Genomic DNA, 21,852 nt, shown 5'->3' on the forward strand with positions numbered 1-21,852 from the left:
GGCAATAGATGCATGAAATTAAAATCAGATTAGATTGGGAGGGGCGTTGTTTCACTTAAACCATTAGGCTATTCATTTCTTAAAGCTTTGCTGCTAGGTTAGGGTGGATATACAACTGTTGTTTCCTGAACTTATCTTTCATTTCTTTTACAAGTAACATTGTTAAGTTTACACTAGAAATACATAGGTATTTTTGGTAAATTGAATTATAAATGGCTAGAATAACCAACTTTTATTTTTAGACAAACTTAGATTGCGCTATAAACTTTAATCAATTACAATATGGTAATTAAGTATTTTGTTTTGTTTTTTTAGCCAAACAAATGAAAAATTTCTTATCCACATCATCTGTTAAGGCAAAAAGAGGAAAACTGGTTACTCTGGGATCCTGATTTTTTGCAGGAAGATTTTCAAATGATTTGAGTTAGTCTACTTATCAGTCTCATAACTGATAAAAGGAAATGGTGACTGGTGGGAGAGATTAAAACATAAAGATCGGGAATAGGGAAAACAGGGGGGCAAAAAGTCACAGAGGTAGAAATATAGAAGTTGAACTCAAATTAGTTTTTAGTTGAGCACCTATCATGGGCCCGGAAAAATGGCTGATATACCACTTAATGTTTTAAGTTTAAATAAAGGAAAATTAAAACATAAGAGTATTTAGTAATTATTTCTAAAATACCATTCTGAATGATCCGCTCAAATACAAATGTTTTGTTTCTGACTGATGTATTTTCACATTATTCACCATGTTCATTAGGTACCCACTATTACCAGCTACCCTACTAAGCGCAGTAGATGACAGATGATGAACAAGGAGCACAGAGTCTCATAGGAGCTTTGTCATATGTGTTACTGAGCTGAAAAGGCCTTTCTTTGTACTTTTTGTTAGGTGGAATATGTAGCTTAGTGGTTAAGTAGGAATGTAGAAATCAAATAGGCCTAGTTTCAAATTCCAGCTCTAGTATTTAGTTTCTGTGTGATCTTAGGAAAAATACTCAGTGTCTCTGAACCTCAGTCCCCCATCTGGAAAAGTAGAATACTTACCTCATAAGGCTGTGAGGATTAATTAAAATTAATCTCTAAAGGGTTTAGAAGAGTACAAAGAGTGCTAATGAAATGCATGATGGGATTACTGAGAGCCCTGGGATGGGTGGTTCATAGGTTTCCAAATCTGGGCCACAGCTTCAAGTTCTTAACACCAAATCTAACTCTACTTGCTTCAGTTCCTTGGCATTCATCCGGTCACCCCATTTACTGCACCTCAGGTATCAGGAGATGGGAGACATTCCACAAGGATATGTTCCCACAGTGCCTTTTGGTACCCTGGGATCTTAGGCATTATCAGTGCTAGGTGCCTTCAGAGCACAGGCTTGTATCACTGAGAAGCATATGTTACAAAGGAGGTGGAGGTGGTGAGGAAAGATGAGGAACTGATCAAAGTAGATTAATGGCAAAAAAAAATGTTTAACTCATAAAACCCATTTAGAATTAATATACCAAATTGCTTTATTCTCAACTATGCGTGCACATACACACTCAGGTTTTCTCTTCTGGTTGGTACTAATTTAGTGTTTTGTTAACAACAATGACAAGTTTTATGTTTAACTTAACTGTTAGACTGGTTCTTTGGGGAATTTTCCAGAGATCTATTAAATACAGAAGTTCCTTAACTAGTGATATAGAGGAACAGCTATTGTTTAATCAATGAGAAAGTTGCCAACCACCACCAGCCTCTCTTCCCACTTTTTTTAGAATATAAACTTTGGTATATTATCTCACATATTTATGCATATCCTTGGCATGTTCATAAAATGTTTCATTAGGCATTCTGTAGCTCTAATTAGTTTAGTCAAATTGTTTGAACCTATCAAATTACTTCCAGTCTACTCACCTCACCTAGAAAACTTCAAATGTTTATTTTTTTATTCAATTTTTATATCTTGTTCATATTTTTGTTCTCAACTACAGTACTTAAGTACGATTTTTACTTAGTCTATTATTTTTCCTTTTAATTGGTGCTGACTACTCTAGAAAGCTCTGTCCTTATTTTAATTCTTTAATTTTTATGTCTAGCCCCTGGAATCCTTATGTTCTCTTTTCTAATTTTTCTTCATACTCAAACTTCATACATTAAAAATTAGCGATGTACCATTTCACTCACGTTAGTCATTTCTCTGAATATTTTTACTTTAAAAATATGGGAGAGATTAAGACAAACTTCTGAGTTGTAATCCACTACTGCTTTAGTTGTGCTTTATTAATCTCTCAGATTCTTAATCCTGTTTACTAAAAAATTATAAACATCTGAGCTGCACTGTAATTGGTGCCGAGCTTGTTAAGCACTGACTCCATTCCTCCAGGATTTCTGTTGGAGAAGAAAAGGCCCTTTAAGCAAGACTGTACCTGTGAGACAAAAAGAGAAACAAGAGTCCACATGTATCTATCTAGATTTCCCCTTGATTGTCAGATTTGGAGCCTAATCACATAAATTAAAAGGCAGGAGGAGGAGGCAACTTCTACAACCTTGATTCATTGCCTTCACAGCACTGGAGGGCAAGAAGCAATAGTAAGTAGGTACAGCTCTGTAGCTCCACCGCAGGAGAGAGAGGAAAGAAGTGAGAGGAAACAGGGCTGGAGAGAGGTGTTGGATAGTTTTCATTCCCCCTAGTTTTAAAAGGCAAGTAGTCTTTAAATGAACTCTTTGCCTTAATAAGGAAAATTGTACATTATACTGAAAGAAGCTTGTGCTGCTGTAGCTAGTTGCAAAACAAAACAAAAGGTGTGTGTGTCCTGTAACATGAAACTGGGAGAAAACACATCGTGAGGTATGGCTTTCTGAAACTATAAACATCTCAGTTATGTAAAATTAGAGATTATGTTTAATGTTTATATATTTGCTTGCTAATTCTTGGCTGTTAGTATATGTCTAAAACTAAACCCCCTTTCCTAATGGATTAAACAATCCTTTTTACAGAGTGGTTGTATTTAGAAAGACCCCTGTTCTTTAATGGTGGGAAAGCCATTGCAATAGAGGTTTTGAAGAGGGTCATGGAAAAAAGTGGTCCCAAAGAAAATGATGTCCGCTAAGATGCTATATAGTTTGGAAATTTGTTTTGAGTCGATATTCTCTTTTTACTCTCTGATGGTCTCTGGGTTAGTTACAGAACTCTTATCAGGTTCCTATCAGTAATGTATATACCATATTTCATTTTAAGTTGTATTTCAGATTTAATTACTTGATAAACTACTGTATCCAAGACTAAGATGAATCAATTTTCTTGCTTCTTCTACAATATGGCTTTTTGAAAAATTCCTGATTTCTCATTTATCTTTTTGTGTATTTCCCCCATCTCTACTTGTTCTAATACTGCATGGCTCCGGTACTATTTCAATTCTTACTTAACACCTCAACGTTTCCCCACAAATCTCTGCGCTCACACTCTTTCAACTAAACCTATGCTAGTCAATATGTCTCTCAATTCTCTTGGCAACTTGTTCTTTTATGCAAATTGTATACAAAAATATGACTTGCATATCTTAAAAATGTGATGTAAACAAAAAGAACAATACTGTTAAATTACTGTTCATAATCACAAAATTATACTTTTAAATATAGGAGTTATTTAAAATCCCTTTCATTACGAGAAGGGCATTACAATGCAAGTAATTCACATTAAAAGGCATTCTATTCAACAGATATGTTGATTGGTGGGCCAGTTTTGCCAGTGTTTTAATTCACATGTAATTCGTGTAGACCCTGTGTCAGCAACAACTAACAGTAATACTACTTTATCTGAAAAATGATAAACTATTTCCATTTATATGTTCTGTGATTATTTTACGGTTCTCAAATTTTAGTCCTTTACAGAAAAAAAAAATAAAGCATGTTGATAAACTGCAATTTGCCATTACACATTCTCTCCAAATCTTAGTATAAAACACAAGACATGTTTTTTGCACACTCTGATAGAACAACCAGATTTGTAATTGATTTATTTTATTAGATTTGTCAATATACATGGCAGCTTTCTCAAATCTCAAAGTTCCAAAAGTATGTCATTTTAAAGGTGAAAAATCATGTTCCTTTAGATGTCATATTCCTAGAAAGCTATTAAAGTCTATTTATAAACAAAAATAATTCATAAACTAACACACTTTAGAAACCAGAATATTTTAAATTACTTTAAATGAATACAAGATATGCCTTTTTAATTAACTATCATAGTTAAATTTAATATCACAAAACAAAATGACTTGTCCCCACTAATTTCTCAAGTGGGGTAAAGTCATTGGGTTTTACACTTAATATAAGTTTTAAATGTGATTATTAAATGATAATATTTTATCAATTATAGGAAATATTCATTTATAGGAATTTCCTTAGGTTCATCAATCTTTTTAGGCCAAGTTTGAGCCCATGTCAACCTTCAAGGTTAGATTCAGTGCACCTAACCTGCCTATTAAGTTGTCAATTTAAGAATACGAATTTCATTGATAAGACAGGGAATAAACAGTGGCTAAATCACTGTTCAACTTACAAAAAAAAAAAAGCTACAGTGAATGGGATAGTTTCAAATAACTAATTATTTAAAACAAAAAAAATTTTTTTTTTTAATTTAAACAGGAATGGCCAATGATGTTGGGTTTAAAATTTCACAGGGTAACCTTAGGAAAAAAAAAAAAACACATAAAAATAGTGAAGTCATCACCTTATTGATAAAAAACTAAACTTTAATAGTCACTGAAGGGGTAACAACCACTTGTAGTCTACATTTAAAAGTAATTTTAATCATAGCTAAAACAAACTATAAACAAAGAATTCTATTAAAAATAACAAAAATGATAAACATTTAATAACACCTAAAATGTAGATACTTAAGATCCTAAACAAAAATATTAAAGGTAAAGGGCCTTAAAATTTGTTTCAACAATTCATCTTATAAATTCATTTTCTAAATAGCTCATATCCTTTGCTTTGGTGTTTTGTCTCCTATCAGCTAAACATTATACAGTAGAAAATCACTTATGTTCTTTTCAAATGCTTGGCATTATAATGTGATCTCATATCTTTCCTCAAATTAAATTTTGCTCCACATATTCCACATGTATACAGGTGAACATCCATGTGCTGTTCCAACTGTTCATTATTTGGGAATATCTGAAAGCAGACCTGGCATATAGTCTCACCAGCAGATAAATGAGAAATCATATGCCGTACATGGTCATGTTTTCTGAAGTTGCCTTGATCACAAATGGAACAGACATACCTGGCCATGCCTTTGTGCATATCATTGTGGAGTCGCAACTGACGTTCCCTTAAAAACTGCTTTCCACATGTCTGACAAACAAACTGTTTTTCCTTGGTGTGAACAGTATAGTGTTCTCTTAAGTGACACCGCTGATAAAATCCTTTCCCACACAGATTACAAAAATGCTTTCGTCTGTGATCCCTTTCATTCTCTTCCATGATGGCACTCTTGAACATGTCTTGGTCTAGGCAGCTAGACATATGTTCAACCACTAGATTTTCCGTTTCAAAACGCTGGCCACAACTAGGACATCGAAAAGGACAGGCAGAATGTTTAAATAACTGCTTTTTTTGGATATTGTTTATCTGGAAATGATTGTCCCTAAAATCATCCAACATTTCAACAAACATATCTCTGATTTCAGACTGTTCGTCAGGATTCTCTTCCATGTCCATTTTCTCCTCAGTACTTCCTAACCCGTTCATTGTCAGGTCTTGGGGCTCTCCACATCTCTGGGCATGTTCCTGAAGCTGTCTACCCTTCACAAGTATTTGTCCACATTTGCCACATGCACAGATATTTTCGATGTGTTTGGCTAAGTAATGAGATGACAGGTCTTCCTCAGTTATCGTGAGTCCACACAACTCACAGGATGCGTTTTCAGTATCCTCTTGTACTGGACTGCTGTTGTTAGGGGGCCTCATATTTTCTAAACCACCTCTTTCATCAGTGTTTATTGACATCCGAGGTTTTAGAGCTTTCCTCCCACTTTTTTTAATACTGACATCTTCTTCAACATAGTATCTATAAAATGGCTCTTCAGGTTCATCTTCTAATTCATCATTGTCAGTGGACTCATTACAGTCTTTATCAGTAACTTTGATAATGTTAAAGTCTTTCAGTTCATCTGTAGGGATATCTTCTGGTTCCATCTTGATAATGATTCTTTTCCTCTCAGCAGCTCTGCTTTTTTCTTCACTGGCTAGTTCAGACTCCACTGTGCTACTTTTTCGGCTTCCAGTGGTTGAAGTTGAGTCATCAGCAGCCTGGCTCGTGTCTCCTCTGTATTTGTCCGTCTGTGCAGAAAATGTTTTAGAAGAATCCTTTTCAACAAATTCAGCTTTGATATTACTGTCTTTTCCATCTCTAATATCCACTATTCTGTGGTAGGATCTTGTATTTTGGTATGAATGTCTGTTAGTACAGGTTAGCACATGCTCATCTAGTAATTTCTCACAGCTAAAGCCAAATCCACAACTATCACAGGTAAAACTCCGTCCAAAGCGTCGTGAGACACGTTCTTTCGGAGTAGATAATTTGGACACAGAACTCTTTTTACATACATCAAATAATGGTTCAGGAAAATTACCTAATTGCAAAGACTCTTCATCAGGCTCTCTATTATGTGGTGTATTTACTGTTGAACTTGGCTCTGCACACCATCTATTGGCTTCACTGCCATTTCTAGCCACAGTGTCTTCATACATTCTTACCCCAAATATCATTTTGCTGTTCTGGTTGCTAGAAGCAGAAGATGAACATTTTGAACTAGAACAATCTGCATCCTGTATGTCTTCTAAACAGTCAGGAACATTGTACAGCTGTAGGTAGTTCATTGCCACTTTAAACTGCTCAAAACTGGAAGGAGCTGTCATAATTTTTCCTAAATACATAAACTGCAAAATGAGATCAAAACACTCGGCACTAATTTTCATGTTGCTGAGATTCAGCTGTGCAGTACTATGCTGATGATTCATGAAAAACATTCTAAAGTAGGAGCTACAGGCAGCTAGAACTGCTTTGTGTGCTTGAAAGTAAATGTCATCAATTGCAATACAACAGTCACAGAGGAAACCCCATTCCCTTTGGTTGTTGAGCTGCTGAAGGACGTAGCTGCTGTGGCTGGGCTTTGCCATCTTCTATTAATTAGAGACCTATGTAAAACAAAAATATTAAAGTCAGACAAGATATCAGAAAAGCACTTAAAAAAAAAGAATAGGGCTTCCCTGGTGGCGCAGTGGTTAAGAATCCGCCTGCCAATGCAGGGGACATGGGTTCGAGCCCTGGTCCGGGAAGATCCCACATGCCACGGAGCAACTAAGCCCGTGCGCCACAACTACTGAGCCTGCGCTCTACAGCCCACGAGCCACAACTACTGAGCCCGTGTGCCACAACTACTGAAACCCGTGCGCCTGGAGCCCGTGCTCCCCAACAAGAGAAGCCGCAGCAATGAGAAGCCTGTGCACCGCAACAAAGAGTAGCCCCCACTCACCGCAACTAGAGAAAGCCCGCGCGCAGCAACGAAGACCCAATGCAGCCAAAAATAAATAAATAAATAAGTATTTAAAAAAAGAATAATTTTGATCATGACCTGTGACTTGTGTGAATTTAGTATTACAATCAAGGTATGACTAGCTTTCCAGTCTAATGTAGCAAAGTGCAATAACATATACCTGAATCATTTTTAAAACTTGAAGGTGAAGATACCCAGCCATTTATTCAAGCATCTCGTTTTTATTTTAAGAAATACAAGCAAAGGTATCAAAAGCAAAAACCATACAGTCTTGGTTTCATTACGCCTTTAGGGTGAAAAGGTATACTAAATTTGAAAGGAAAAAAGACACTAGTTTAAAAGTACTTGAAGGATACAAACAATGAAAGTTAAATAAAATAGCAATTTAAACTGAAAGTAATTCAGTCGCAGAGTATTAAAAACTTCTTAGATGACTGATATAAAGGAATGATTGCTCATCCTTAAGTGTGATATGGGTATTTTGGTTGTGTTAAAAGCATCCTTATCTTTTAGATACACAGACTGCTGTATTTATTGATGAAATATCTAAGATATGCTTGCAAATAATCCAGTGGGGTGGGTGTGGGGGCTATAGATGATACAAAACTGGCCATGTGTTGAGAACTATTGACGCTAGGAGGCAGATATAGTTCTATTTTTGCATGGTTGAAAATTTCCTTAGAAAAATTCTATTTACAAAAGCTTATTAGATTACATGGAAATGGCACCAAGCAAATAGGTTTGATCAATGCTCCTCTCTTTTCTTGATTATTGGAGAGGCAATAATTCTGTAGAGTCAGAGAGTATCTGTCTTATATTGCTTGGCTTGCACTTTACAGTATAAAGAAGCAGTGGATCTATTTGGGAAGGAGATATCTATCCTTAGATTGTAAATTTTTCTTCACTTTTCAATCATTAAAAAAAGAATACAAAAGTAACACATGCTCATTGCAAAAAACTGAAACATAAAAGTACATAGAATAAAAACACACCTTAGGTCACACACCTCTTTCCAGAGGTAACCTCTCCAATTGTATATCTTCAAATCTGTTTATGCTATACCTACAGAGTCAACAGCTATTGAGTACCTACTACATGCCAGGCACATAGTTTTGCTTTTGTTGTTGTTCTTGTTTGTTTTTTACCTAAATGGTATTGTACTGTATATACCTTTCTGCAACCAGTTTTCTTCACTTATCAACATATAAATATTTTTAATGTATGGAGCTGACAATGAATAAAGAAGAGAGGAGAGGAGAATATTAAAAGTACTGTAAGTCCTATTACATTACAAAGCTAAAATAAGATAAAATTTTAGCCTTAATTTTTAATCTGTATACATAAAACTTCAGAATCTATCATCTACTCAAAAACAAGTTCTTATACAATTTGAACATAAAAAGAACATTTAACAAGCTGTTCAGAGAAATAAAACGTTCACTCTTCAGTCCACAAACCCTTCATTCCCTACAGTAGAAATTAAAAGATTATCTAACTTTACTTACTTCCACTTGTTTTTTATAAACTGTTTGTCCCAGATCACATGTGGATGACATACCCCTTTCCCCAACTACCTAAGGCCACTCTGCCTCCTTCTTCCTGCCTGAAGACAGGGTTACACAGTAGGCATGTGCACCTGGTGAAATGAAGGTGGCTTATAATGAGACCTGCTGCCTTCCTAAACTTGCAACCTCTAGGCCTTTTCTGTAAGCCAAATCAAGTATTTCAAGAAGGTACAGCATTTCAACCTTGTGTAACTCAGATATCTGTACTAGAATTGAAGAGTCATGTTCAGTATGTACCCATATACAAAATGCAATATATGCGCAGATCTTTATCAATGTGTTATTTATAACTTGAAATGCCTCGCAATAAGGTAGTTGTAAGTAAACCAAGGTAAATCTACTTCTTAAAATTCACCATCATGTGGCCTTTATGAAAATTATATTTATGAATGAAGGCTGTAGAAGACAATGAGAAAAGTTTTCAGGATGGAAAGTCAAGTAAATAAACACAGGCTATGAAATTATGTAACAATTACAATTACATAAAACAAATCCAAACAACAAAACCTTATTCAAAGGGTTAAAACACACACACACACACACACACACACACACACACACAGAAAAATACTGACCCCAAGCCCATTTTATGTAGGATGAGATTTCTAGGTCTATAGACATTTTACAGGATTCAGAGAGACCTTTAATGAAAAAAGAGGTAGAGGGATAGATATTATCTCAATTTTTTTTCCCTAGTAATAAGAGTTGTTCAAAAATGAAACGAACTCATCTAGAGGATAATGAGTGCCCCGTGTAGAAGCGGGGATGAAATAATGTTGAGGACAGTATGGTACAGTGAAAAGAGCACAGGCTTTGGATCAGACAGGCCTGAGTTCCAACCTAGCTTTGCCACCTGAGGTAACTTGTTTGTCCTCATTGACTCCAAGTTTCCTGAACTGTCAAAGAGGGGATAATAATACCTCAAAAGAGTGGCATGGACATATATACACCACCAAATGTAAAACAGCTAGTGGGAAGCAGCTGCATAGCATAGCTGTACGGTGATCAGCTCGGTGCTTTGTGACCACCTAGAGGGGTGGAATAGGGAGGGTGAGAGGGAGACACAGAGGGAAGAGATATGGGGATATATGTATATGTATAGCTGATTCACTTTGTTATAGCAAAAACTAACACACCATTGTAAAGCAATTATATACTCCAATAAAGATGTTAAGAAATAATAATAATACCTCAAAAAACATATCAAACATTAGGGTTCACAGCAGCAATGTGTAAACTGTATAGTGCTTGGCACATGATAATTAATGGAAGTAACAGTGGCGATGCTTCCTTAAGCATAGGAGGTAAGTTTGACGAGATAATCTTACAGCTCCTTCCATATAAGAGTCCAGCAGTATGAAAGCCAATAGTTTATCTGCTAAAACTTTCAGGTTTTAAATGCCCTGTGCTTGAAATAGTGACATGAAGAGCTTAAAAGTTCCAAGGACCCTTCTAATCTAAAGGAAAAGCAGTTTTATGGTCAGCAACCAAAATTAATGCAGCTACATAGAAGACCGATATGATAGATACATCTGTAGCTATAGTCATAATTCAATTAAATTAGTGAACATACATTCTGTATTAACATAAACAAGACACTAAAGCATATAAGAGGATCAACAGCATTTTAACACACATTTATTCATTCAACAAACATTTGTTGAGTATTCTATCTTCGCCTCGTAAGGCTGGAAGCTGAACAAGTACCTTTTGGTCAAAAATTAATGCTAACACTACAGCTCCTAGGCTGACCTAAAACTGTAGTTTCTATAATGTTATTATGCAAATGCCCAAGTTCTGAGTAAAGTTGATTTTAGGGAGAGTAACTTTTAATAGCAATCATTCACACATTAGTACCAACAACTCTGTTCTTGTTACACCTCATTCAGAAAAGCCTTAAGAAGGCTTAATAACAGCAAAACAAAAACAAATAAACAAAAAGGCGGGAGGTGGAATCATGGGTGAAGGATCTAAATTCCTGTGAGACTTTTAGTTTGTTATGTCTTGAGAATAATTTTTGCATTAAAATGTTTGTATTTCACTCACTTTTATTAATTAAACAATAATTTCATTCAAATTCCAAAAGAGGTTTGCTCTCTTCAATTTTAAAAATATCCTTAATAATGCTACCCAAAAAACTTAGTGAACTTTGTTATAGTAAAGCTTGTTACCTGTTTTTAATAATTGCTTATATTTCAATTCTTGTTTTTATAATGACATTCTGTGATTGCTTTTGTTTGTGTTACTAGCTACATCACTGGTAGAACAAGTTTGTACAGCTAGAAGTTCTTCAAGGGCTGGGGTTGAGAGCAGAAACTTCAAACGTGATCCAAAGCCAAGGGTTCTCCTAAGGCTAGGATACCCAGTGTGGATGCAGTTCTCCAGAGGAATAAGGAGGTAGGTGATGCAAAAATGTTTACACTGAATTTAAAAAATTTTAGTTTGAAAAAGTTTAACCAGCTCACCTCAAATTCAAAAACAGCTACCAAACACATTAAGAATATTCAGTAATTTAGATATTCATAGGCTTTTAGAGCTTAGAGATCTAATCTAGTCCAACATGCTTATTTCATAGAAGAAGGACAAAGATGTTGTGCTGTTAAACAATGTTATCAAGGGTTAACTGTGGTAAAGTATTATAGGTACTAGGATTCCTGCCCACCCAGCACGGTACTAACCACTGAACTGTGGTTACTACATGCTCCTTGGTATTATGCAGTGTAACCCCATATGTCAAGAACAGTCAGCAAGGACTGGGCGTGAGTCCTTAACATAGGGTTTGTTAAGGCCCTTGCACAAGAAACTACGCCCTCTGAACTCTATCTGTAATGTGGTTATATCTGTATATGCACATCTAGTCTCACTCAGTAGACGTGTTCCCTAAGTTATACTCTGCAAGCTGTTTCAGTAAATTTCTCACTGACACAGTAAGGTTTCAGAAATACTTTTCCTTCAATGCTAAATCTCTTAAATGGAAAAAAAGTTTTGCTGGACGTTTCTTTTGCCCTAGCCTTAGTGAAATGATAATTTAAGGGTCTATAAATAAGCATATAAAGTGAATGAAGAAGCAACTTAAAGGAATTTTTGAGTGACTCCTTCCATAAGGCAAACAACCACCCTCTGTGTCCCAGACTTGCATTATCAAGGACATTCCCCTGAGAACGATTTGCATAGCCTCAGTGAGTCTACAGTTCAGCGTCCCAATCTCTGAACTACTAACAATTACCTCTGGGTCTCAAGGGACATTTAAGTACATACATTCATTTCCTCGTACCTATTTCTATGTCTTATATGACTGAATGTATGTATATGGATTTAACCTGTGGGCTATAGACTGACTAGCTTCTTAAGAAGCTTGAAATGTAGTGAAAGGATTCTCTCCTGTTTATAAATCAGAGTATCAGAATGTATTGAACACCTACAATGTTCCCAACATGGCATAAAGCATTGAGGTGGAGGGTGGAGAAGGACGGTATACAGTAATATGTAATATGTAATATGAGGGATTACATTTTATACCAAGAAATGATTTGAGAAAAATTAAGTACTGAATTATATTGAATAAAGTTCAGTATGCATTTAGAAAAAGCATGAATTGTACTAGAACAGTAGTGGGCTTTAGGAAGGATTTGAGTGAAGTCTTGATGAATGAGTAGAAGAAAGAAAAATAGCGGTGTGGGGAAGGCATTTCAGGTATCTGTATTGGTATGTATGTAAAAAATTGGGGAGAGGTACACAGCAGCATAAACAAAAGCTTGGAAATGTAATGCGAGGGAAGGTAAATTTGTTTTACTGGCCTTAGTACCAATGTGCCAGGATCTAGTCTAAGCAGGTGTGTGTGTGTGTGTGTGTGTGTGTGTGTGTGTGTGTGTGTGAGATATATCTGCTTAGACTAGAGCCTGGCATATCAATAGTAAGATATATATATATACACACATATATGAATATATATTGTGTATTATATATAAAACATGTATGTATGCATGTAAATATGTATATCATTTTATCATTTAATCCTCATAACAAACTCTACAAAGTACATACTGTTTTCAGACCCATTTCCAGATAAGAAAACAGAACACAATGTTATATAACCTTCCTAAGGCCACAGAGGACTGGGTGAGATTAGAACACAAGCAATATGACTCTTGAGCCTGAGATCATAGCCTTAACGACTTTGCTACCTATAAAAATAAGGTCACCTTGACAAAATTCTTTCCTAGAATTCCATTTTCCAGGGTATACAGTGTTCCAATCTCTAAATTTAAACTAAAGAAAATTCTTTACGTTTTCTCCTTGAGATTTCCAGTAAGAACTGGCTGTACAGGCTCACAAAGATAAAAGGTTTTAATTCCAGGCACTGAAATTGGACAGACATGATAAAGTTTAGAAAATTTTATTCACTTTTTAGAACAAGCATCCTGGCTGATTATTAGACTGCAAATTCAGTACTTAGTACAGGAAGTTCGGAAATTATAACTGGGTTATGTTCCAAAACTTTATTTTTAAGTTAGTTATTTGGAACTTGAAACACATATTCCCATAGAAACAAAGCTATAAATGGTGGCTCCATTCTGTGCTCACACCCTAAAGTCTTTAAAAACCCAAATGTAGCTGTGTGTTCATTCGTCCTAACTGTGCTGTAGTAGTACTTGCATCTTTAGGACTAACGGAGGGACTGTACAGCAATGCCTACTACACTCAACTCTCCAGGATGGGGACGAGGCTAAATGGCCTTTGTGTTCCCCGTGCCTAGCACACTGCCCATGTAGTTGGCACTTAATGCATGCTTGTTAAATGAAAGTGTTAAAAAAGAGCCCAGGGAGCAGACACCGATAGATTTGAATACCAGCTCTACTACTTATTCAGCTATGAATTTTCTTCACCTCTCTAAGCCTGCTTTCCTCATGTATTAAATAGAGATACTCATACTTCTCACAGAACTCTTGTATAAACTAGAGATGACAAATGTTTGTCTTTTCAATCCAAGAGTAATAGGATTTTTCTTAAACATTAATGTCATCATTGTGAACAAAGTTCACAGAATTTTACCAAGTGATGATCAAGTTCAACCCGCTACTTCATAGATGAGAAAACAAATGGAGGCCCTGAGAGGTTAAGTCACATACTCAAAGTCACGTCTTGTTTTTGTGGCTGACAGGATGGGACCTTGGTCTCCTCAATCTTGGTCTAGGGCTCTTCCTTCTATTCTAACAGCCGCCCCCATATACAGCAACATGTAGCTGTCTGCTTGCTTCTCTGCATCAATTATGTCTTCCTGAAAAATAGGAGCTGTTCAAATTTGCAAGGGTTGTTTGCACCTGCACAAAATGGCCTGAGGCTGTTATGCTCTTGGAGACTGTAGTTTGTTGGATGGTTAGTATTTTTCTGTCTCCCTACTTGTCAGGCCAACAGCTGTCACTTGTAAAAGGTGTGCTGATCTCCTGCTGCCCGCCATTTCAATCTGTTATGGGTTATGAAATTAGACAAAAACTCATTGAAACTGAATCTACATAAATAATTTAATTTTCTGTGAGGACCTAGGGAAGTGTTCTATGAATAAGATAAGGTTTTAATTCATGCACTTTGTTTAATCTATCTTAACTGTTGACAGGCAACAAATTGCCTTACTCTTTTGCTTCAGGTCAGGCCACTGGATAGCTGGGGTTGTCAACCAAATAACTCTGAATAACTGAGGTGTTACTGTAGTTAAGCTGCTAGGTCTGGGAAATGAATTCGTCCACACAGAAAGCAAAGGGAACATAGTGGCTCCTGAAATTTTCCTCTCTTCCTCCAGGAGTGGAAGAGGAAAAGCATTTAATTTAGGCTGTCTAAATGTTGATCCGTTTATCCTAAAGAGGCAACATGGCATCTCCTGACCACCAGAGGGCACTGGGTGAAGAGCAGGCTTCTCTCAGCAAAAAGCAGCTTCACCAGGAAGTCCCTTTTTGCACGTGGCATTCGTATTCTTAGGGTTCATCTTGTGGAACTTCTATTCCAGCGTACTCACGCTGTGACTTTGTCTGGGACCCACCTAAAACTGCTCCTCCCCCTTCTCCAGCATGCACCAATCACCCGGGATACTTGGGAGTCACCTGGGATTTCTTCTTCATAATTATTAAGTCTTGCCAGTTTTCTCACTAAATATTTCTCAGATTTGCCCCTCGATTCCATCTTTACCTTCCCTGTCCTCTGAGGCCTCTATCATTACTCCTGAATTATTACAATAGGCTCCTTAACTGGTCCCTCAAATCCATCCTTCACCCTCAGATGATTCATAAAGAACAAAAAAATCAGACCCTGTCATTTTGCTTCTGTGGGTCCTTTCACATACCCTCAGACTGAAGAGCAAACTCCTTCCCAAGGGATACAAAAGCCCTCCGTGCCCCCCCCCCCCATCTAGTCTCCTATGTGGCTACTTCCTGCTTCAAACTTCTGTTCAAGCGGCATAAAACTGCTGGCCACCACCCCATCCTCCAAGCCCATATACTTCGTGTATTTCTTACCTCCATTTTTACTCATGCTGATTGGTTCTTCTGTCTGAACTGGCCACATATCTTTTAAGAATCAGTTTATCACCTCCTCCAGAAAGCCTTCTGCAAGACCTCCCTCTCCCACTGTTTTAGGTTTTGATATTACTCTGTGTATTATCTCCTTATTTTGCACTTATTATGCTATTTTATTAATCATCAGAACAGCAACATAAAGTAGATGTTAAAGCACAGACTAACCAGACTGTCTGGGTTCAAATTCTGGCTCTGCCACTTATTAGGTGTGTGAACTTGAGCAGGTTGCATCCAATCTGTGCTTCAGTTCTCTCATCTGAGAATGGGGATTGTAATCCTTCCTAGGGTTTAGTTACTGTAAGACAGTGTGTCACGGAGCAAGTGCTAAATAATAATCAGCTTCCACAATTACGTATATGTTGGTCTCCCCACTAGACTATGAGCAACTTGAAGGCCAATATTTTGGCTTGTTCGATTCTCTGCAACACAGTGTGTGTACTCAGTAAATGTTGCTGCGTGAAAACTGGTGAGGCAAGGGGATATGGGGATATATGTATACATATAGCTGATTCACTTTGTTGTACAGCAGAAACTAACACAACATTGTAAAGCAATTATACTCCAATAAAGATATATATAAAAAAAAGAAAACTGGTGAGGCAGCTCTAAGATGATGGGAGGGACTACCCAGTTTCCTTCTTTCAGCAAGTCCACACATAATATTTTTTAACTGTATTGTTTCCAATTGTGTAGCTCCAAGTGCTACTTTTTTAACTCTAACCAAAATCCTGAAAATTTCACCCTTATTAAGTCAATGAAACCAATAAAGAGTATCATAAAAAGTATGTTCATTCTAAGAAGTTTAACTCCATTTTTAAGTCTTAAATCTATTTAACATTTAAGATTTCCCCTCATCCCAAAGCAACTAACACAGCAAAAGCCTTCATGCTTTCATACATGCTATTCCCTTTGCTTAGAGCCTTTTCAACATCCAGCTCACTCTCTTCAGGAAGTTCTTTCTGATTCCAGGGTAAGGTAGATGCCTCTTCTGTGCTTCCAAAACAGCCTATACCTACAACTATAGGGTGACAAATAATGTATCATCCAAACTGGGATGCTATGTCTATCATCACACGCGCGGCAGGGATTATAATGATATGGTTCCCCTGCTTTGCTGTAAGCTGCTTGAGATCATGGCACTGTCTTAGTCATCGCTGTATCCCCTGAGCCTCTAACAGTTGCCTGACATTTAGTTGATATTTGATCAGTTTTTGAATGAATAAGTGTTGAAGAAGGCAAGTTTTATTTTGCTCATCAATTTTTTGCATTATTTCAATTATGGCAACGTTTATATAGTAGTCAAAAATCTACAAAGTGATTTCCCATACATTATACAACTGATCCTTACAACAACCCCGAGGTAGGTATCTTTGTTATCCTCATTTTGTGAATGAGGAAACAGGTTCAGTGGTTGGTACTGAAGCGCTCATCTTGTAAGATGGGACTCAAACTCTGACCCTTTTGATTCAGAGCCCTAAGTTTCCGTTTTTGTAAACCAGAAAACACTCTTTCTGGCAATGACTATTAACTGAAGTGTCCCCTTGGACATTCTAAGCCTCCCAGAGTCACCCCATTCTCATAAAGCCCCATATTGCAGGCAGAATGCCCTGCGCTCCCCATCTCCGCTTCCATCTTCTGACTCCCACGGCCCATCAGAGGAAGCCCTCCCCTAATACAAAAGATTTAAAGTGAGGATGGAGCTCTTCAGTTATCTCTAAAAAGGATCGCATGCATCTCACACAGACAACAAACAGAAAATCTGGTTGGCAATTTAATTCTTTCTTTAATTTGCCAATTTTATTTTGCAAATGATTTGTTCCCAACACTCTCAAATAACAAATGCTGTGATTTAACTTCTATGTACTATTTTGGGGATTTGTTTTCAGAACATCAACTACTTCACAGGTTACTCTTCTTGAATATACCAGGCTAAGGAATAAGTGATTCTGTATTCTAAGACTTCTTATACAGATAACTATACATGGCACAATACAAGTATACTTAGAAATCTATCTTAAATATGTACCATCTCCTTCTAGGCCACATCTGAAAACCACTGTCATTAATCCCCTTCTTTCCTCTAATTTCCTTTCCTTGATGTTTGGTATGCTACCTCTGGATATAGATCAAGAGGGACCTCTCATCCCATAACAGCACAGGTATTATCTTGGCAGTGGCCTTAATGGCAAGTATACCCACTTCTTCCCAACTATAGATTATGAAACTCTTTACAAATGTTAGGGTTTTGTTTTGTTTTGTTTTAATGAGTTTGGCAAGTATAAATCAACCCTTCAAAGGCTTGACACCAACATTAACATTAAAAGTGTGAGAAGTAGCCCACCAAGCTACAGTAAGTACTTCATAAGGACAAACCTACAATAGCAGCCCTGTTGTATTTAAGCTCTCACGTCTGTTACTTAATCATAGAATTTTAAATCAGTCCAATGCAAAACATTCCCTTTCCTCTACCTGGCCATTTCTCACCAACCTGAGCAGTGAATAGAGAACATGAGCCCATGAATCATCACAGCCATGCCTAGCCAGGGTGAGGCACACACAGCAGCACAGTATGACCAAATGTTGCTTTCTCTCATTTTAAACAAGGAATTGACTGTTAACAGAGGTTACCTCTGGGGAGTGGGAGTCAGAAATGACTTTCATTTTTGTTTTTTATGTACTTTGGTATAGGCTGAATTTTTACAAAGAGCATGAATTTTATATAAAAGCCTTTCCATTTTGAGAAAAAAAGAGACACTAATCACTTTTAATTTGGTTCCCATAAGAGTATAAGAATAATGTCAATATTTTATGGTAAGAGATACCAGCACAAGAAGAAAAAATCGGAGAAAAAAAATCCTATAGACACCAAAATGACCTCTCAAGCAAATATATCTCAATTTTTTCCAAATATATCTCAATTCTTTTTTGGAAGACAACAGATTGTGGCTTAAAAGTAAAAATCTATGGAAAATTTTCTGCATTTTTATCCCAAATGGTTTCCTCCCCTTTGCGCCAGAAGCTTAATAGCAAAGGCTTAGCACTTTTCCTGGATGGAAGAGAGGCCTGAAAGCAGGCACTTCTTTTCTCTTGCACATTAGAATGGTTGTCCTGCAAGGAACACAGAGATACCCTTAAAAAGTTCCATGGACTATACCTTTCCCAGAGCCTGGCAAAAGAGGAGAATGAGGAAAGAGTACAAAAATTTAGCTGTGTTAAAGCGAAATCAAACACAAGGTCAAGAGCAAGTGGCTGAGACTGTGCTCTGCCCTGCTAAGGTCCTGGTTAAATACAGTTTCTCTTTTCTCTGACAATGATGCACCAGGGCTCCCCACTGCCTCCAATTTAGGCCGTGTTGGGGTAGGAAGAATAGAAAGGCTTCAGGTAAGGTTGCTCAACGTGAGTTATTTTTCTGTACCATGAAAATTTGGTTGTAATGGAGAAATCTGCTTTTAAAATGAATGTAAGATGCTGATTGAAAGCTCTACTTGCAGACTGTCATTATTTTATCAATCTTTGGGAAAGCATTTCACCTCCACTATGCTTCAATTTTCTCTGTTTAAGATGAGGAAGCCCCATCTAGCTTCCAAATACGTTCAGTTATTATTGAGACTTTATTAGATATCCAGCAAGTGATTCAAAAGGAAAGTTCTGAGGTTCTGATGGCCAGCCATCATTGAAGCTTCATCGTTTTGTATTCCAAGTGTCCTCATCATATCCATTTGCAATGACAAAATTTCATAATTTCAAAGGAGCGAGTGGTGATTGCTTTGGAGTTATCATGAGAACTGCATCCTTCACCAAATCTGCTCCAGAGTGCCTTGAACTTCAGCTCAAGAGGCTGATTCTAAGTCTCAGAAAGCCTGGGACCACTTCTTGGGATCGAGTGTCAAAGGGAAAATTGTTCCTGGCATAGTTTTCCTGCCGTGATACTGCATGGAAATATACTTAGGCCAATAAATAATCTGCGTGTACCTACCACGTTGAAGCTTGATTTAGGAATATTATTACACACAAATTCCATACTGTCCCCAGAAAACATCAAGTACTTTCATCAACATCTCCCTGACGCTCCCAATTTGGAAAATGTCATGTCAACCTTTCAGATCACGCAGACGCGCTGCTTAGGTAGGAAGGGAGACTGGGAGGGTGGCTAAGCTCAGACCCAAACCTACATATTTTAGCGGTAACAACTCCTGATCTACATCCAACACATTTACCGAACACTAACAGAACTTCTAGCAAGCGCCCACCACTGGAAGCAAAAGCACTCTTTTCCCAAGAAACATATCTTTCCACTGAAAATCCCCAAACCCGAGACCTACCACTTTTTACTGAACAAAAAGCTTGTGTGCCGGGAGGAGGGAGTGGGAAAAAGCGTGGCAAGAATTTGCACGGCTCTTACGCCTCCTCCCTCGGAGCGCGCCCAAGTCTGCGGCCTCGGGCTCCGGGACACTTCCCCTCCCACCCGCCAAGGAGCCGCGGCTGTAAGTTGAGAGAAGCGGGCTCTGGGCACGTCAATCAACCGGGTCCTCCCGCCTCCCGTCTACACCTCCCCTCCCCCCTCAAAAAAATAAAGGCAGAGAAAGAAAGGAAAAAGAAGGTAACTAATTTGGGAACTAGTCTCCGTGGGGGCTTCGCCTCCGACCCAGAGAGGCCACACGTCCCCGACCAGGCGCGCCGGCGGGCGGCGGGATCAAGCAGGCGGCCCAGCAGCCACCCGTCGCCGGGTCCTCGCCGCGCGCCCGCCGCGCTCCGGCTCCCCGCACTGGTCGGCGCCGCTCCGGCCCCGCACTCCGCTAAGCCCGCGGCCCGCCGCCTTCCGGCCCGGGCCAAAGTTGCGCAAATAGCCCCACAAATGGCAAATACTCACCGGCCGCAGCAGGAACAGGGGCTGCGGAGATTTTAGGGAGTTTAAGGCAAATCGGCTACGGGAAAGGCGGGCGGAGGCAGAGGGGCCGAGAGCTGCAGTGGCGGCAGCGCGCGGCGCTCGGGCTGGGCTGCGCGGAGAGGCTCTGGCTCTGCCAGGGACTGTGCTGCAACAAAGGACTTCCGCTGCCGCACAGCCGCGCCTGCCGCACCGCACTGAGCCGGCCCCGCTTACGCGGCGACTCCGGGTCTGCCCACCAGTTCGCTGCGGCGTCCGCCAGCCTTCCCCTCCCTCTCGACCGCCCACCCACTCCGCCGCTGGCTGCTAGGGGCACCCGCGGTCGCCTGTTTGTTGCAACAAGTTTTTGCGTCGGGCTCCGAGGAGGCTGGCGCAACCCGCACCGCGGGGGCCGGCGCGGCGGCGGCCTGACCACCCCTCTCGCCCCTTTCCCAAGGGTAGGCTTGGGACCTCCTCCTCCTCCTCCTGTTTGCACAGCTGGATGGGACTGGGCTCCTCCCGACTCCCCAAGGGCAAGATGCTGCTTTCCCACTCCGTCCAGATGTCAGACCCCGGCCCCAAAGGGCTCAGCAACTAGGCCTTCCCTCACAGTACGTCCCTGGCGTTCTGGGGGCGCCGGCACCCTTGCCCTGACCCGTGCGCGGCCAGTCGATTCAGGATCGCCCATTCCCCGCGCCTCCCCCACCCTTGCCTTCCGTGGGCCTGTCCGCCTCTGGCCTTGAGTCACTTCCCCCGCCATGCCCCACCCCGCCCAGCCGGCCTCCCCTCCCAGGCTCCCGTGGCTCAGCTTCCCTGGCTCCGCGCCCTCATCCCTCTTCCCGCGAACACGCGGGAACATCCTTCCCCGCCCCCATCTCCTAACTGAGGGGGTGCCTGTGCTTTTGCACACCCTGGGGAAAGTCCCCGGGTCACGCGGTTGTGTGTGGGGAGCCTGACGCTCAGGCTCGTCTCCACGCTTCCGCCTACAGAGTCGCGACTAGCGACCGTGGCGAAACCACCCGGAGCGCGGGCCGACCCCCCGCCCGGCCACTTGAGCGGGCGGGCGCGCACCTACGCACCTACGCACGCACGCACGCACACCGGCCCCCCCCCCCACCCCCCAGCCCCTCTGGTGCGCCAGCTACCAGGCGCGCGGTCACGTGGGCCCATCCCGGGACGGCTGGCGCGGGAAGCCGCGCGAGAGCGGGCCGCGGGGTGCGTGAGCCGGCGCCGCCGCGTGACGTACGCGGCGCGGGAGCCGCCCCTCCCGCACGGAGGAGTCAGCCGGCCGCCCGCCGCGGCGGCCTCTGGG

General features: G+C 39.8%; 2 protein-coding genes across 6 annotated transcripts in view; one reads left to right on the forward strand and one right to left on the reverse strand.

Moving 5' to 3' along the window:
- Nucleotides 1-4,712: 4,712 nt before the first annotated feature.
- ZBTB1 (zinc finger and BTB domain containing 1) lies at nucleotides 4,713-21,763 on the reverse strand. Of its 3 annotated transcripts, none has more exons than XM_082442669.1 (2): nucleotides 21,686-21,763; nucleotides 4,713-7,186 (listed from the first exon to the last, which is right to left on the reverse strand). In XM_082442669.1, the coding sequence occupies exon 2, from the start codon at nucleotides 7,166-7,168 to the stop codon at nucleotides 5,027-5,029; it is 2,142 nt and encodes a 713-aa protein (XP_082298795.1). In that variant the 5' UTR covers nucleotides 7,169-7,186; nucleotides 21,686-21,763; the 3' UTR covers nucleotides 4,713-5,026. The 3 variants fall into 3 exon arrangements, with proteins under 3 accessions (XP_082298795.1, XP_082298794.1, XP_082298796.1); XM_082442668.1 differs by lacking the exon at nucleotides 21,686-21,763 and adding an exon at nucleotides 20,547-21,262; XM_082442670.1 differs by lacking the exon at nucleotides 21,686-21,763 and adding an exon at nucleotides 19,999-20,111.
- ZBTB25 (zinc finger and BTB domain containing 25) overlaps nucleotides 21,691-21,852 on the forward strand; it is a 55,105-nt gene continuing 54,943 nt past the window's right edge. For 2 of the 3 annotated variants that reach the window (XM_082442733.1, XM_082442734.1), the window contains exon 1: nucleotides 21,719-21,851. The gene's annotated coding sequence lies outside the window, so the exon portion shown is untranslated. Of the gene's footprint in view, nucleotide 21,852 lies in introns of all 3 variants that reach the window. The other variant, XM_082442735.1, reaches the window with a different exon arrangement.

The sequence above is a fragment of the Balaenoptera physalus genome (assembly GCF_965194825.1).
Source record: "Balaenoptera physalus genome assembly, chromosome: 2".
NCBI lineage: Eukaryota > Metazoa > Chordata > Mammalia > Artiodactyla > Balaenopteridae > Balaenoptera > Balaenoptera physalus.